Source organism: Haemaphysalis longicornis, unplaced genomic scaffold (assembly GCF_048455015.1).
Source record: "Haemaphysalis longicornis isolate Haplotype H1 unplaced genomic scaffold, Haemaphysalis longicornis Haplotype H1 scaffold_9, whole genome shotgun sequence".
NCBI classification, from domain to species: Eukaryota; Metazoa; Arthropoda; class Arachnida; order Ixodida; family Ixodidae; genus Haemaphysalis; species Haemaphysalis longicornis.
The window spans coordinates 166,062,810-166,080,015 of record NW_027526460.1 but is presented as its reverse complement, the minus strand read 5'-3'; the positions used below and the strand labels follow the sequence as shown (position 1 = coordinate 166,080,015).

The 17,206-nt window shown below is 45.6% G+C and overlaps 1 protein-coding gene across 1 annotated transcript in view; it reads left to right on the top strand.

Moving 5' to 3' along the window:
* The window catches only part of Notum (palmitoleoyl-protein carboxylesterase notum), a 177,675-nt gene that overhangs the window by 99,547 nt on the left and 60,922 nt on the right, over window positions 1–17,206 (top strand). The window contains exons 6-8 of the mRNA XM_077683346.1: window positions 4,336–4,524; window positions 7,608–7,708; window positions 8,672–8,810. Coding sequence (XP_077539472.1) covers window positions 4,336–4,524; window positions 7,608–7,708; window positions 8,672–8,810 — 429 coding nt within the window. The remainder of the gene's footprint in view (window positions 1–4,335; window positions 4,525–7,607; window positions 7,709–8,671; window positions 8,811–17,206) is intronic.

The window sequence follows — 17,206 nt, the reverse complement described above, 5'->3', positions numbered from 1 at the left end:
GTTGAGCAACCCATCGGTCTTCCCATGAGTGCGTCCACAGAGAGGCTGCTTAGCACGGGGCTAAACAACATGTGGAAGAGCTGATAGAGGGCCACCTTTCTATCCAGAAGCTCCAAATGAGCATAACTGCGGCGGGTCGCCGCATCCTTCACCAGATTGGCCCCAGATTGGCTAGGCAGCACAGACTGTCACTCCGCTTGACGCATTCCTGGACGTTTGGGCGACAAGAACTAAAGATGCTCCCTTTGCTTAGAAATACGATCCCCTCACACGATGACGGGCTCAAGAGCTCAACACCACCCCCGGCGGGTATCATGCAGTTATCTACACAGACGCCTCCCAACATCGAGGGCAGCAGTACGCCATCATCGTGGCTACCTCCTGAACCAACCTCCTTGCTTGTGCCTCACTCAAGGCCGAAGACATGACGGAAGCAGAAGAGGCAGCCATCGCCTAGGCTCTGACTCAACCAGGGGTTCGTAACGGAGTCACCGATTCCCAACAAGCCTACCGGAATTACCAGTCGGGCTTGGTGTCCCAACCTGCACTACGTGTGCTAAAAAACCACTCTCCAAATGGTTCCATTCAGCTCATCTGGACATCGGCTCACGTGTTTCCATGGAGGGCAATGAATACGCCCACCAAGTTTGCAAGTTTGCACTATTAACCCCCGTGCTATGGAGCTGCACGAGGACAGTCACCCGCTTGTATCGTTCCGGGACATAACCCAGAATTATCGCCTTCTGAGACAGACCGTACCTTCGCCTTACCCTGACGTTTCCATAGAACAACAAACTACCCTACGGCTCATACAAAGCGGCTCCTTCCCACACCCGACGCGTCTTCACTTAATGCACCCGAATCGCTCCGACGCTGAATGTAAATTTTGCTCAGAAGTAGGAACACTCTGCCACATAATCGGGGTGTGCGACTTTAGCCCTGAGCACCCTCCTCTCTTTCCGTCAACTACCGAACAAGAGCAATGGGCGATGCTGCTGTCCAGCCCCTGTCTGCCTACCCAGCTTCAGCTGGTGGACCGAGCACAGGCGGCGCGGACTGAATAGGGCTACAGTGAAGAAGGAACCACTCCCTTGGGCCGCACTCTGGGCAGTTAAAAAATCTGAATATAAGTATTTCTTCCTCGTCCACCTCCGGCTCCTCCTCCGTCTCTGCCGCCGATCTCGTCGCCTACGTCCCCGACTTCAGAAACGGAGAGACGGAGAAATGAGATCGTCTAACACCGGGTTTGAGCTTTAATTTTATTAAAAAAAGAGTTTCCACTCGTCTGCTACACCAATACAACTCAACCAGCCACCGTTCATACATCATGCATTAATTTAGCCTTACCAAGAATATCTCTTTGAAGTAACAGCGGGTGTGGTTAAGTGCATTTCACTTCTCTCTGGTTTCCCTATTTGTAGGGCGACGTGAGTGAATTTAAGTGACGTCGCATTTGTAATCATTGTGGGTGCAGCTTTGTTTTCAAATTTCAAACCACACTCACAGGGTGTATTGGCGCCATTTTTTTCATATTTCACAGGTTTTCTTTATCAGTCAGAATAAATGAGTAGTAAGTGAGTTCGCCGCTGAGTTCGTCGCTGAATGAGTTCGTCGCCGAAAATACCGCAGTTAGATACATCCTCGTGGGTATCTACAAGTTCCTCATTGACACTTCAGTGATTAGGACAGTAATTCTCGAGTTAGGTTCTCGAGTTAGGAATTACAAATTAGTAATTCTCGAATTAGTTAAGTCTCATTACGAAAACATTACTCTCCGCTTCTCCACAGTACTGGAAACATTGTGCACTAGGTTTTCTTCGAGTTACGCCAATGATCTTTTTTTTAAATATTGGTGCGTGATAGCTGGGACACCCTACCGCCAGCGTTATGGTACGTTAGTGGCCTCAAACTATAGAGATAATAAAGCGACATTGACTTAACTTGGAGGCTCACTAAGAGGGTTCAACTTAAAGTGAGGACGACTTAGCGCGCAATGGAACGGAAGATGATAGGTGTAACATTAAGGGACAAGAAGAGAGCGGAGTGGTTCAGAGAACAAACGCGTGTTAAGGACATATTAGTAGAAATTAAGAAGAAGAAATGGACGTGGCATGTATTGCGAAGGCAAGATAACCGTTGGTCATTCAGGGTAACAGAGTGGATCCCTAGAGAAGGCAAGCATTGCAGGGGGCGGCAGAAAGTTAGATGGGCAGATGAGATCAAGAAGTTTGAGGAGATAAATTGGTCACAGTTGGCACAGGACCGGGGTAATTGGAGAATAATGGGAGAGGCCGTTGCCCTGCAGTGGGCGTAGATAGGCTGGTAATGATGATGATGATGACTTAACGATTGCACCTTTAAGTCAACATGTGGTGGTGTACTGCGAACTCGGCGTGCTTTAGTGGTGGTGTTGACCACGCAGGGAAACATGATACATGCCTCAAAGGAGGAAGAACCAACAAAAAAAGACCGCTCGGTATCTCGGACCACCGCATCAAAAGTCGTTTTTCTTGCGAGGGCTTTCCACGAGTGTTTCCAAATACGTCGCTTCCTGCGCGCCCTGCGAGCACCGTAAACCCTGCAGCATTCCACCAGGCCAACCACAGCGCGTGCTCGAATGCTGGAACAAATACCTTGTCCGTCAGCGCCATTCTAAGTTGCATTCGAATTCGAACGAAACGAATCTGTATGAACGACAGCAGTGCCTTAAACGGGACTAGAGTGCACGCCTTCCCAATCCTCTCTCTTCCTCTTCTCCCATCCTCTCTTTTATCCCCCGAACCCCACTTGCCCAGTGCAGGGTAGAAAACCGGGTGCTCCACCTGATTAACCTCCCCGCCTCTCCGTCCTTTCTCCTCCCGCTGTCTGGCTGTTCCTGGGGCCCCCGCTATGTGTGTCTCGAAGGTAGCTCGCGGCGTAAGCCCTAGCCCAGACTCGGAAACTCGACGTCAGCCCAAGGCATGTCGTTGCGTGCATTCCACGCGACCAGCGCTACCAGAGCGGCACTCCCCCACGCTACCGGAGTGCCTTCTCAACACGTCAACCGTCACCCCTTGCGGCGTGGGCCAGAGGCTCAGCACCAAGTTCTCAAGTCTCACCGTGGGCTCTTTTTAGTCCTCCCTTCAGCGACATGTGCGGAAGCTCCGACTGACGGCTCCTTCCTACCGTGAATCGCCCTGGCGCGGTCGTTTTGCGTATGCCAGGTGGCGCATTCGTTTCAATATCAGTTTGCACGCCGAAATTGGCCGTCATTTTCCCATGGGCGAAAATTGTTTTAATTTATTTTCAGAATAAACAGGGAAGTACCGTCCTTGTTCCCGGTGTCAAACAAAACAAACCACAAAATGCGACCTTCGTGTGAAGTTTGAGCACGCACAAAGCAGCGGTTCACTCGGGAAAAAATGCTAAAGTGTTTCAATTATCGATGTAACACCCTTTATACTGAGGTGTGCCTCCTTCAGCCATTATGCGTTATTGTAAAGATTCATTTCCAGGAGCCCATTGGCACGGCCGTTGTGTGAAACTATAAGGGCGACCCGGTAGACTTCGCGGATGAGGCAGTGCACCTTAATAAGCTCTACAGTATTTCCGATGACTATAGAAAATCACGCACAAGAGGTATTCGTTCATGCTTGAGAAGGCTGTTCCTCCCGTGTCGCGATCTTATGCCCGGTGGTTTGTGTACCTTAAGGAAAGAATTCCTACGAGCAACGGTGTTTGCACCGGTGGCTTGAATAATATTGCCGAGTATTTTGAGTGATTGAATTTGAGGTTTTGGGTTTCCAGTCAAGAAAGTTAGTAATTCTGGAGAGGTTGGGTATACTTCAGGGGGAAGGGGTGATAGGAAGATATTAAGCTCAAATTTTGCGAGGAGCTGTACAACCATATCTTTGCCGTATGTGTGGATATCGCAGAGGCCCAGGCTTACATTAAGGACTATATTTCGGCATCACTACATCCCGCCAGCTAGAGGGGCATGTCGTTTACATAATGTCGCTTACATACGGTTTTTCAACGCGTCAACTGTTTCCGGTCGACTGTTTCCGGAGGATAGGAGATTTAGTACAGCCGTGTTAAACAATTGGGCAGGAACGGCTAGTGCTCCGTGTGGTGTGCCCATTGACGGGTAATTGGATAACGCCCGTTTGAATTACCGAATATTACCGAATCGTGTCGTGGCTGTACGGTGGGCTATAAAAGATGAGAAGTAGTTTAAGCACACAGTTTAAACGTACAGTTTCAGCACACAGGTGCGTGTGCTTAAACTGCAGGATTTAATATTGTTATGAGTGTTGTGGCGCCATACTAACGCGGGTGGGCGCATTTCTCGCCCAGTGCTGGCGGTGCGGGGGTGTTGCTGAACGTCGACAGGACGGCTGATCTGCTGGCCTCCCTTGGATCAAAAGTGAAGGTGCGCGGCATCGTTGACTCTGGGTGGTTTCTCGACAACGAACCCTTCGAATCCAGGGAATGCCTCGAGCCGTACTCCTGCGACCCTGTCGAGGCCATCAAGCGCGGCATGAGGTGAGCGTCTGCAAGCTCACAACTTGGCTTTCTTTGTGCTCGAACTTGGCTTCTGCGAGAATTCGTCCATAATGAATAGAGAAGCAAAATCGTAAATAATAAATAACGCTCTGTTCCTAGATATGACGCAAAAAATTGCCGCCGAGGTATTGCTTGCCCTTTTATAAAAAAAATGTCATTAGGAGTTTCAGCAAACTTACACGGCGTCCTTTGGTGTCACTCATAACCGATCTCAATCCGGCCTAAACTGAGAAGCGGCTTGCAGGGGAGGACCATTGTAAGGGTGCACACTATGCTACTGCTAAAGCTCAGCTGAACTTTGTGCACAACAGGAATTTTCGTATTCGACGACGGTTTATACCTACGTCTATACTTCCCTGTTTTGGGCATCACAAAACGTTTTCAGGAGTTGTGTTTCATTCCCCGTAATTTAAAGAAAAATTCTCTTTGTTTACAATTAGTACGTGTGTGGCACGTGCTCAGAACACCAGCTTCGCAAATGTCTGCCTGGTCGACTGTCGGCACTGCCACCTCAGCGGCTTCATCCTAGCATTGTCACTTGCGCTGAAGACTGTGGAATAGCTCCCACATCACCATACAATCACGCTTTGTCACACATGGACACCGAGCTGCTGGTTGAGAGCCGTGAATATTGACCAGCTGAACTTGTGAATCGCCGCTTAGGCATATAAACAAACCTGCTTTTTGTGCCATCTCATTAGCTTGTTTCAGCGCGGGTTCGACTCGTCGCAAGATTTTTGCGCTCATATGACGTTGCATAAACATGTGTAGTGCCTGACAAAACCAGCGCAAAATGTCAAGAGTAGAGCAAGAAGATAACGCACGCCCTGTTTCGGTATTGCACCGCCCTCGTAGTTCTGAGGTGTTCCGTCAGGCATAGGCTCCCATTTGGAGTAAACACATTGAAATACCTTTTTTTGCGATGTGCCAAAGCAATTTGGCATTGTAAGCATACGCTAAAGAGATGTTTTCTTCAACATAAAATTTTCACTTCTGTATTTCTGCAACCATCGCTCGCACCTTTATTCTTTATTCAAAAAAACCTTACGGGCTCCAGAACAGGGCATTGGGTAAGAGGGAAATCGGAAAGGTACAGACAGATAACATACAGTTTAGAGGCAGGTTCTGTGCAACAACAAAAAATATAAGTGAGATCACATATTTCGCGATACGGGGTAAGGTAAATTTGAAGGTATACAGCACTTGTTAACTTTAACATGGCGAAAGAGGGATACGTTTTCAAGAAATACACGACAAGGGAAATATAAATCACCGTAATACCCAATGCACACAGAATTCAGGAACATGGTCACATGGTGAAGAGAGGGAGTAGCTGACGGCGAAATGTATCGGGATTAGATATGGAGGCTATGCAATCAGGGAGGTCATTCCAAAGACGAACGGCCCGAACAGTGGTGATGAATTGAATGCATTAGTTGTACCGTATATGCGCATGAAACGGAACGGAGTATGTAATCTGCGCGAAAAAGAGTGAGGTGTTTGAAGCTGAAGCCGCTTTCGTTTCTTAGAGGTAATATATTTCTAGAACAGACAGAGTAGAGCAATATTGCGGCGGCTATCTAATGGTGGCCGTTGAAGGTCTAATTTAATTAGCGTTATGCTTGAGGTGATCTCGTACTTACGTGATATGAAGCGGGCAGCTCTATTTTGTATACTTTCTGTCATTATGATTAAGTAGTTTTGATGAGGGGACCAAATCTCTGAGGCGAATTCCAATATTGGCAGAATAAAGGTAAAGAAGGCTAGTTTTCAAATGTTAGTAGGAAAACTTCGCAAGTTGCGGCACAGGTAGCCCAGTGAACGTGATGCTTTGGCACAGGTAGACGCGATGTGTGGGGCCCATGAAAGATTCTCTGTGAGAGGAACACCAAAGTATTTGTAGGAAGAAGTGTGGGAAAGCATAGTGTTGTTCAAGTAATAGGAAAATTCAGAGTTTACGTGCTTACGGCTGAAGGACGCTCCCTCGCATTTTGTAAAGTTCAATTTCATGAGCCAGTTGTCACACCAGTTACAAATGTGGTTAAGATCTGCATGAACGGTCAAGTGGTCATTACTGGAGTTTATAGAATGGCATATTATACAATCATCAGCAAAAAGACTCATGCAAGAAGTAATCTCGGAGGGTAAGTCATTAATCTATATTAAAAACAGTAAGGGCCCAAGGACGCTGCCTTGCGGTACGCCCGAACTAACAGAAGAAAAAGGGGACGCGAAATTGTTAACAACAGTGAACTGTTGTCGACAAGAAATGAGGTTTCGAATTCAGGATAATGTTAAAGAGTGAAGTCGTAGAGCAGATAACTTAGAGATTAGTCGGCAGTTCGGCACGCGATCAAAGGCTTTAGAAAAATCAAGAAAAATACAGTCCGTTTGAATGTTGCTGTTAATGTTAAAGTGTAAATCGGTGGTTAATTCAAACAATTGTGTGTCACACGAAAATCCAGTTTAGAAACCATGCTTATTAGAAAACAGAAATTGTTCGTCTCAGGGTGATTGTACACGTCTGAACTGATTATGTGGTCAAGCATTTTGCAGCATGTGCAAGTTAAAGATATGGGCCGATAATTGTCAGGCGAGTGAATATCTCCACTTTTGTGAATCGGTTTTATCGTTCCTATTAACCAGTCGTCGGGTAGCATGCCAGATGTTGAAGATTGTTAAAAAATTTGGCGTAATATTTTGCTTGATATGGGAGGGTGTTCTTTAGTATTTCGGAATTAATGGAATTATTGTTATCGATACCGGCTGATGTGGATAATTTTAGATTAATAATGAGCGATTTAGTCCCTCCAACAGTGATATTAATGGGGTTGATATAGGTGGCGTCAAGTTCAGGAAAAGTAGACACACTGGAATAATCCTCCTGAGTGAGAACAGATGAGAACCTGTTGAAAACAGAGGGTTAATCGGCGCTAGGAATAGGGATGTTGTCAGTTCCGTGTAAAGTCAGTGTTAGTATGGGTGGCCGGTGATATAGTTCGGCAAAAAGTTTTTAGATTAGACTGAAGCACCTCCAGGCCTAATGATTTCTTTTTTTTCAGATTGTGGAAGGGACAAGTTCCAGAACGCTGCAAGCCTTTGTACTCCGATGATGAACACTGGAAATGCTATTTTGGCTACCGAATATATCCAACGTTGAAAGGTTTGGGCTCCCCTTTTGACTCTGGGGTGACTCCTTGTTAAGCAGTCATGATATAGATGAGGAATTACTACTTTCCTTTGACATAAAAAGGCTACCGGACACATATTCCTTGCGCGTACGTTGCTATGGTGAAGTAAATGCATTCTTGCACTGAATGACAGGGCAATATATACATATATATATAAGAAGTATGCGTCTTATGCATAACATGCGTAGAATTTCATGCGTGAGACGTTGCTTAGGTGCATAAATATTTCCAAATGAGCGTTTGGAACCGCAGAAGCCGCAAGTAGCATTCACTGTAGCCAGGCAAGAAATAAGCAAAGTGTCGTTAGGTCCTTTTCCTAAGGTGGTGATAGCCTAGCCTTCCCTACACTGTACACCAGCCATTTGTGGACGATGCATGAGGCAGTGACATGTCCACACGTACAATTTTGCGGCTGCTCTTCCGTAATAATCTCTTTTGTTTTTGTTCCCGAGAAGTCCCTTTCGGACATGACACTAAATGATTTTGTGGCAGGACCATTCAGAGGCCTATGGATGTCCGAACAAAAAAAGTTGGGACATTGTGAAAGGCTGTGCGATTAAGGACCGAGCGGGTCAAGCGCTTCTCAGCAATTCTCAAAGTGGTACTGCATGCTCAAATTACGTCACTGTTATATGCTAATCGCGGGGTTTAATAAACCTATCTGATTTCCTTAACAACTGCAAAGCACGATTCTCTGGAATCGGGTGTTTCTCTGGTACGTGTCACCCGGCGCTGTGTTCAGTCAGCAATGTGCATGAGTTTACCAAATCTTCACAGATGTGGTAGAGGCATGAACTTGTTATTGCCCTGTCCCGGGGACTTCAATGTATTTTCCACGTGAGCAAATTTCTCACAGAAAGCTACACAGAGAAAAACCTCGCAGAAAGCTTGAGTATTTACCTTTGCGTCGTTTCCTTCTCACGCTTTGGTTCCAGCCCCCACATTTGTGTTTCAGTGGATCTTTGACGAAGCGCAAATGGCAATCAACAATGTCGCTGCACCATCAAGCAAGGCACAGTGGGACTATATTCACGCTGTTGGCAGCACGCTTCGCAGAACTCTCTTCAACGTGACGTGAGCAACTTTACGTTTTGAATTATTTCTCTAAATGTGGTCATGCCCGATACTTCTGCACACAACTGTTACACACGTAATAAGCGGCCGGAAATAGGAAAAGGTGATAAATGCCAGAGGAAATGACCCAGTATCTCGTGAGCTTTTGCCAGCGGGCTTATTTTAACTTCAGCTGCTAAATGAGCACGATGTAAAACATGCATCGCAAGAAAAACTTCGCTAACCTTCACCATAAATGAATGCTGGAACCTTGCTACATACAGGCCGGTAATTACGTTAATGAATCTCATCTGAAATAAATATGACATCGCAAACATTCACATAATTCGAGAAACACAAATATTGTGTGTTTCCTCTGCAACTTAAGCTACAGATATGGTGGTATTAGTAAGATATCGCTTTTGTTTCTACTCATTCGATTACTAGTTTGCAAATTTGTAACAGATAGTTATTCTTACTATATGGGAAAACGTGCGCCGTGAGGCAAAACGAGAGAGTTGGCGTACATTCATAACATCAATTAACTCCTACACGGACACACGAAAAGTATGGACACGAATACGCAAACTCAAGGCACAACAAACACACAGCCTGCCCTTGGTCAGCACCACTGGGGACACACTAGAAGATCAGGCTAACACACTCGCACAACACTTTCAACACGTGTCCAGCTCTGCACACTACACAAACACTTTTCTGAATCATGAAGCCTCTTGTGAAAATAAGTCCCTACGCGACAACAACAAATCACAGACTTCTTACACCTCCCTGTTTTCACTACATGAGCTGAGGGCTGCTCTAAGCACGTGTAAACCCTCAGCTCCAGGCCCAGACAACATCACATACACAATGTTACAACGCTTACCCGCAGACACACTCGAAACACTTCTACATCTATAAAATAAAATACGGCTTTCGGGGCACATTCCAAAGTCTTGGAGGGAGGCCATAGTAGTGGCTTTTTTGAAGGAGGGAAAGCACCCGTCGTCCCCCTCAAGTTACCATCCTATAGCCCTGACGAGCTGCCTGTGCAAGCTCTTCGAGAAGATGATCAATCGCAGGCTGGTGTACTTCCTTGAGTACAACGGTCTTCTCGAGGGCTGCCACGCAGGCTTCAGGGCGGGGCGCTCCACTAATGATCAGCTTGTTGCGTTGGAATCCTACGTAAAAGATGCCTTCATTCACAAACAGTTCTGCATTACAATCTTCTTTGATATGGAAAAGGCCTACGACACGGCATGGCGATACGGCATCTTGAGTGACTTGAAGTCATTCGGTGTTTCGGGCAACATGCTTAGCACTCTTTCTAGCTACATGTCTGAACGAACTTTCCGTGTAAGAATTGGTAGTGCACTTTCTAATGTACAAGTTCAGGAAAATGGCGTGCCTCAAGGAGGTGTTTTGAGCTGCACACTCTTCGTAGTGAAGATGAACTCACTCCGTAAGGCATTGCCACCAACCATTTCTTGTTCAGTTTATGAGATGATGTCCAAATATCTTTTAAATCATGTAATATGTCAATCTGTGAATGGCAAGTACAGCTCGGCGTGAACAAACTTGCTGGATGGGCGGACACAAACGGCTTTAAGCTGAACCCCGTAAAAAGTACTTGCGTGGTGTTCACCCGTGTTCGCGGGATCCATGTGGACCCTGACATTACTCTAAACGGCATGTCGATTCCTGTAAAAAAGGAGCACAAGTTTTTAGGCCTAATATTCGACAACAAACTAACATTTCTTCCTCATCTGAAAATGCTTGAGAAAAAATGCCTAAAAACTATGAGTATCGTTAAAGTCGTCTCTCACCAATCGTACGGTGCAGACAAGCAGCTACGCCTGCGTCTTTATACTGCACTGGTAGGATCTCGCTTGGACTACGGCAGCGTCGTATATAGGTCTGCAACGAAAACGGCACTTACAATGCTTGACCCAGTTCTGCATTTGGGGCTTCGCCTTGCTTGTGGCGCCTTTCCCGTCAGCCCTGTTGAAAGCCTCTATGCAGAGTGCCACAAATGATCCCTGTATCACCAGAGGATATACACTGACTTGTTGAATGCCTCTAAAATCATGTCTCTGACAAATCATCCTCTTAACTCGACCATTCATGATGCGTCCTCACAGCAGCTCTTTTTAAACCGTCCATCTATTCCCATGCCGGTCCCTCTCAGAGTGAGAGCAGAAGCTTCTGAGCTAGCAGTGTCATTTTCATATATCCACAAGACAGCGATCATTGATTTTATTGCACCATGGCAAGCCAGGGATGTTTCCTGTGACCTGTCCTTTGTGCAGTTCTACAAGAACAGGGCACCAAGGCCAGCTATTATACAGCACTTCCTCTTCCTGCAGGATAAGTACCAGTGTGCAGAGTTTTACTCCGACGCATCAAAGACAGCTGATGCTGTGTCTTGTGCTGCGCATGGACTGAACTTTAACGTGGCAAAAAGAATGAACTCGCACAACAGCATTTTTACAGCTGAAGCACACGGCATTTTACTTATTTTAGACATCATTGTCCAACATCAAATTCCAAAGTCCATAGTTTTTACAGATTTTCTTAGTGTTGTACGTGCGCTTTTGTCTAGAAAACGCTCAAAAAATTATGTAATCAATCTTGTTTTTACGGGCCTTATGGCGGCATACGCATCACGTCCTGAAATAACCATATGTTGGGTTCCTGGCCATTGTGGAATATCCGGGAATGAAACCGCAGATGAAATGGCCACTGCTGCTACACTCTTGAATTCAGTGGGCATAGCAACACTGCCGTACACAGATATAAAGCCACACATCAGACACCAATTTCACAACACGTGGCAAACACACTGGAGTGAACAGACAGATAACAAGTTACATGTAATAAAACCATACTTGGGACCATACGCTACTGACTCACACAACAGACACATTGAAGTTAGCTTGGCTAGGTTGCGGATAGGCCACACACATGTAACACACTCACACCTGCTCACTATCTCTCCAAGACCTGGGTGTAGCAGGTGTGAGGAGGGCCTATCCGTAGTCCACATCCTAATCACATGCAAGGCACTCGACACAACAAGACACAGACACATCAAGGAACTATACAGACGACACATTCGGCTACACCCTTCCTTGTTTTTAAGTGCGAATGCACTTCTTAAGCGACCCTGAACCTGCGTCCACCGGCGATGTCCGCATCACATACCCACGTGGGGGATTGGCCAGGAATCTCCTCGTCTTCCTTGGCAACGGGGGGAGATGGGCGCGCGCTGCCTGGCCGCTGACATGGCACATACCCACGTGGGGGATTGGCCAGGAATCGGGCGTGAGAAGGGCTAATGCACCCGCTTAAAGGAGTACTGACACGACATTTCAAAGCTGAGATCCGCTCTAGCAATCAAGTACAACGACAACACAAATAGGTGTCTGTGAATAAATGCATCTTTCTTTCTTTGTAGTTGTGTGTGTGTGTGTGATCTCTCTTTCGCGAACATTACCGAACCGCGCAAATTCAACTCGTGCATTCGCACTTTCACATTCTTCCCCTCGGGGAAATGCGGGGAATTTTTGGATAATAATGCCATGGTCTCTGTGCAACGCGTTTTTAAATATTTGTCTGATGTTAACTTTTTAAACCTCATTTCTTATCATGCGTAATCAAAACTGGCCCTATACACCAGCCATCACCATTGCCGTTAATTGACTTTACTGTTATTCTGGCTTTAGTAGCCACTATTTTCTTCTAGATACTTTTGTTTGGCGCTCTTCGCCCCAGCTGGCCTTGCGCCAAAAAAGTCCAACCATCATCATCATCATATTCTTACTATACCCCTCCTAAGCCAGCGCTTCCTACGCTTCTAACCAATTAGTTTGTTGATTTTTTAACAGATAGTTATTGTTACTATACCCCTGCTACGCCGGGCATTTTCTACGTCTTCCAACTGCATGCCATTTGACTCGGATGGCACTTTGAAGAACGGTGGAACAAAGCCTTCAAGAGGCGTACACAAGGAGAGAATAGGAAAACACACACGCTTTAATGTTGCCTTCTTATAACCCCTCAAATTTCCAGAATTCGGGACAGTCTACCACACGGGTATACGCTGCGGAGCGACCAACACCTATCATTAGAGAAGTTTGTTGAAGGCTCGCATGCGATGCCTAAGGCTGCAATTGTCTCTTTTCGCTTTTGTCTTTCGGGGGCACAAAGAAACTGGAACACTGCCATAAGGATGTGTGTCACGCCCTCTACTCAGTTGTTACCGGGACGGCTCGTCTACCGTGCTAGAGCTATCGGGCAAAAGTTGACTTTTTTATTTCCCACATCTAAATCTTTTTCTCTCTTTCTTCTATCTCTCTCTCTATCTCTGCTCTCTCTTTTTTTCTCTAACTTTCTCACTAAATTATTTCTTCGGCTGCCCTATTTCTTATGTACTTTGTTTTCACGACTGAAACAAATTCTTCTTGGCCAATCCCCCTTAGTGAGTATGCGTCATTCGACTTGCGTGACGACCAATGACATTGGACGGGCGTCTTCCGGGGCTGCTCAAGTCAATTGCCTCATAAGAAAAATATACAAAACGGCGCTTTTACTCCCTCAAAGTACTTCCACTTCAAAACTGAAACGCCTAGGCATTTACAACACAGCTGAAGAGCTCATAGAAGCTCATTTTGTCAGTTAACTTTCCCGCCTTTCTACCACTTCTACTGGAAGATGAATCCTAAAGTCGCTCGGGCTTCATGCAATGATTGTTACTGACCCCAGAGTATACATTCCTCCATACTTGCACACTCTTCTGCTTGTGTGGCCGATTCCCCGTAATATTTTATTTTTTTATTTATTATTGCGCGAAAAAACAACGAAGAAAATACTTTCGCGCCAAGGGAGCCGGGAAAAAGCCGTAAAACTACCTGACTAGCCCCAGCCCCCCGGTGCAACAGGCGCCAAGCGGCATTGGCGAATATTAACGAAAATCAACGCAGACAAAAAACGCAGCGTATATACAAGATACGCAGTGATTATAACCGGTACTCAAAATAAAAAAATTCCCCGCATTTCCCCGAGGGGAAGAATGTGAAAGTGCGAATGCACGAGTTGAATTTGCGCGGTTCGGTAATGTTCGCGAAAGAGAGATCACACACACACACACACAACTACAAAGAAAGAAAGATGCATTTATTCACAGACACCTATTTGTGTTGTCGTTGTACTTGATTGCTAGAGCGGATCTCAAATTTGAAATTTCGTGTCAGTACTCCTTTAAGCGGGTGCATTAGCCCTTCTCACGCCCGATTCTTGGCCAATCCCCCACGTGGGTATGTGCCATGTCAGCGGCCAGGCAGCGCGCGCCCATCTCCCCCCGTTGCCAACGAAGACGAGGAGATTCCTGGCCAATCCCCAACGTGGGTATTTGTCATGTCAGCGGCCAGGCTGCGCGCGCCCATCTCCACGTGCGCGGACATCGCCGGTGGACGCAGGTTCAGGGTCGCGTAAGAAGTGCTTTCGCACTTAATACTGAGCAGGGTGTGCAAAAATAGTAAACTTACGAGTATACAGTAGCGAGAAAGAGGAATATATTTATTCTTATAACAGCATCATGAGTGAAGTGTAAAGATGCTGCGTAGCTGGTTAAAAGCAATAGTAGAAACGTCTTGGAAATTATTTAGTAAAGACTGCAATCTGTATCGCAACATTTGTTCTCCATAATTTGTTCGCCATTTTTTACTTTCCAGGTTTCGAGATTGCGAGTGGAATATATCGAAGAGAGGTTTTCTAGACCAGCTAGATTCATTAGTTAACCGTTATTTACTACTGCTTGTTTGTAGTATTGGCAAAGTTTATAACTGTAAATAAAATTCGTGCGACTAACATTGTACTTTTTAAATAGCTCTCGTTCAGGAGAAATATACGGAACCTTGTTGACTAGGCGAATAGCTCGTTTTTGTAAAACTGTTATTTTTCCTATATTTTCCCGAGTTGTGGTGTCCTAAAACAGTACGCCGTAGCTAAGCATAGAGCTGAAAATACAGTTGTAAAGTAGATAGTTAACTGAGATTTGAAAAGAACAACAATAATGGCGCATAACACCAGTGGCCTGGGATCATTTTTGGATTAAATAATCAGTGTGTTTATTCCATGACATAGTTTTTTTTTCAAAATATACACCTAGTGTTTTGAAACATTTAAAACATTCAATTGGAGTCTGATTGATTACAATAGGTGCAACTGCGCTTATTTGAAGAGGTGGATGAAAAAGTACAGCCTTTGTTTTTCTAGCATTCAGTTTTAAATTATTGTTGGATGCCTAGCATGCAAGAGTCTTATTTGCGCGATTTGCGAAATCAGTACCTGAGCAACCGGGAAAAAATAAACTTGTGTCATCGGCATATATGATATATTTACTGTTTCATCAATATTAACAATCTCGTAGATGTACAAAATGAAAAGAAAAGGACCTAAAATGCTACCCTGTGGCACGCCACACTTAACTAGTTTAGTTGTTGAAATGTATTCTCCAATCTCAACAAGCTGCGATTGATGGCATACATAAGATGATATTAGAGAATGAGCCTTCCCGCTAAATCCATATCGATGTAGCTTATGAAGAAGAATATCGTGATTGACGTAATCAAATGCTTTTGTGAAGTCAAGGAAAATATCTAGAACGGCATTGTTGTTTTCCTAATTGCCGAGGATAAACTTTTTGATCGAGCAGTGCCAACTCACTTGATTTGTCCTTCTAAAACCGTATTGACCGGGGGAAATGATGTTATAGCGATTAGAAAATGATGATAAGCGCTTCAGGAAATTTTGTTTCGATACCTTTAGCAAAAACCGGCAAAATAGAAATAGGCCGGCAGTTTGAGAAATTACTGCGATCGCTTTCTTTAAATATTACTACAAATTTAGCGAACTGCATTTTGCGCGGAAAAACTCCAGTTGAGAAGCATACGTTAAAAAGGTGTGTTAGACAATTCGCTGATAAATCAATGACAAACTTTACAGGCTTTATCTGGAAACCGTTGATTGATTGATTGATTGATTGATTGATTGATTGATTGATTGATTGATTGATTGATTGATTGATTGATTGATTGATTGATTGATTGATTGATTGATTGATTGATTGATTGATTGATTGATTGATTGTAGGTTTTAACGCACCGACGCAACGCAGGCGATGAGGCGCGCCGTAGTGGAGGACCTCTGATTAATTTTGACCACCTGGGGATCTCTAACGTGCGCCGAAATCTCGAACACATGGGTGTTCTTGCTTTTTGCTCCATCAGAAAAGCGGCCGCCGCGGCCGGGCATTATCTGAAAACCGTTCACGTCGTAGGAGTTGTTGCTTAGAGGCATAAACGCAGCGGTGACTTCATTCTCAGCAACAGTGTTCTCCACAGAGCAATTCAGGTATCTTAAACTTTCAGTATTCAGTATCCTAAACTTTCAAAGAAAGAAATTATTGAAAGCATTGGCTAAGGCTTTTCTTTCGAGTATCTCACCGGCCTTTATAAGCTTTTTTTTTGAGGGGGGGGTGGGGGGGGGGCTCTGTGGGATTTACAAGCGTCGTATTTATTTTTTCCAAATGTCTTGAGGGCGTCTGTTACACTAATTAAAAATTTTAAAATGATAGTGGTTTCTCGCTACCCGGTGACGGAATTTCGGAGATTTTTAAAAGCTTTAGAGATGTCAGCATTTCTAGTTCTCAAAAAGATTTATAAAGTTTATCGCGTAGTTTCGTCAGCCTGATCAGGTCCCGAGTTATCCAGAATTTACGTGCACAGTTTGGTGGAGAATACCTTTTGTACGGAAAACTAGCATGATAGGCATGCGTGAAGTTTACCAGAAACTTGTCATATGCAGCACCAGGCCAAGTGCTGCATATGGCAAACTGCCAAGGACCGCACGCTGCCTATTCCAGGAGCTGTGAAAAGTTTAAGCAAGAGAAACAAACCATGGCCTTGAAAGTCAACGAGAGCATCACCTTCCCAGAGGCGCGAAAGGGGTTCGCCTCTTTCCCCTGGGGAGGTCGCGGCTCACCGGGAAGAGGGGGGGGGGGCGGAGCGGTGTCTGGTTTCGGCGGGGACGCAAAACCAAGAGTCGGACTTGATCCCGCCCCCGCTATTAGGGATGCCGCTGCATCCACTGCTGCCTCTCCACCGGCCCAGAGCACACGCGAAGGCACGGAGGAGATGGAGACGGAGGCATCCGCGGCAGTTCCCACCCCCGCCGCACCGTATCTGCCACCCGGGGTTCTCCTGACGCCCTGGGCGGTTGCGGCTCCAACGAACGGCACCGGGAAGAGTGTCAAGTCTAAGGGGTCCAGTCCGTCAGCTACTCCCCACATATCTGATGACGAGATGGATGTGGGACCTTTCTTGTCTGCTTTGCAGCGGAAGGAGCGGGTCCCTTCA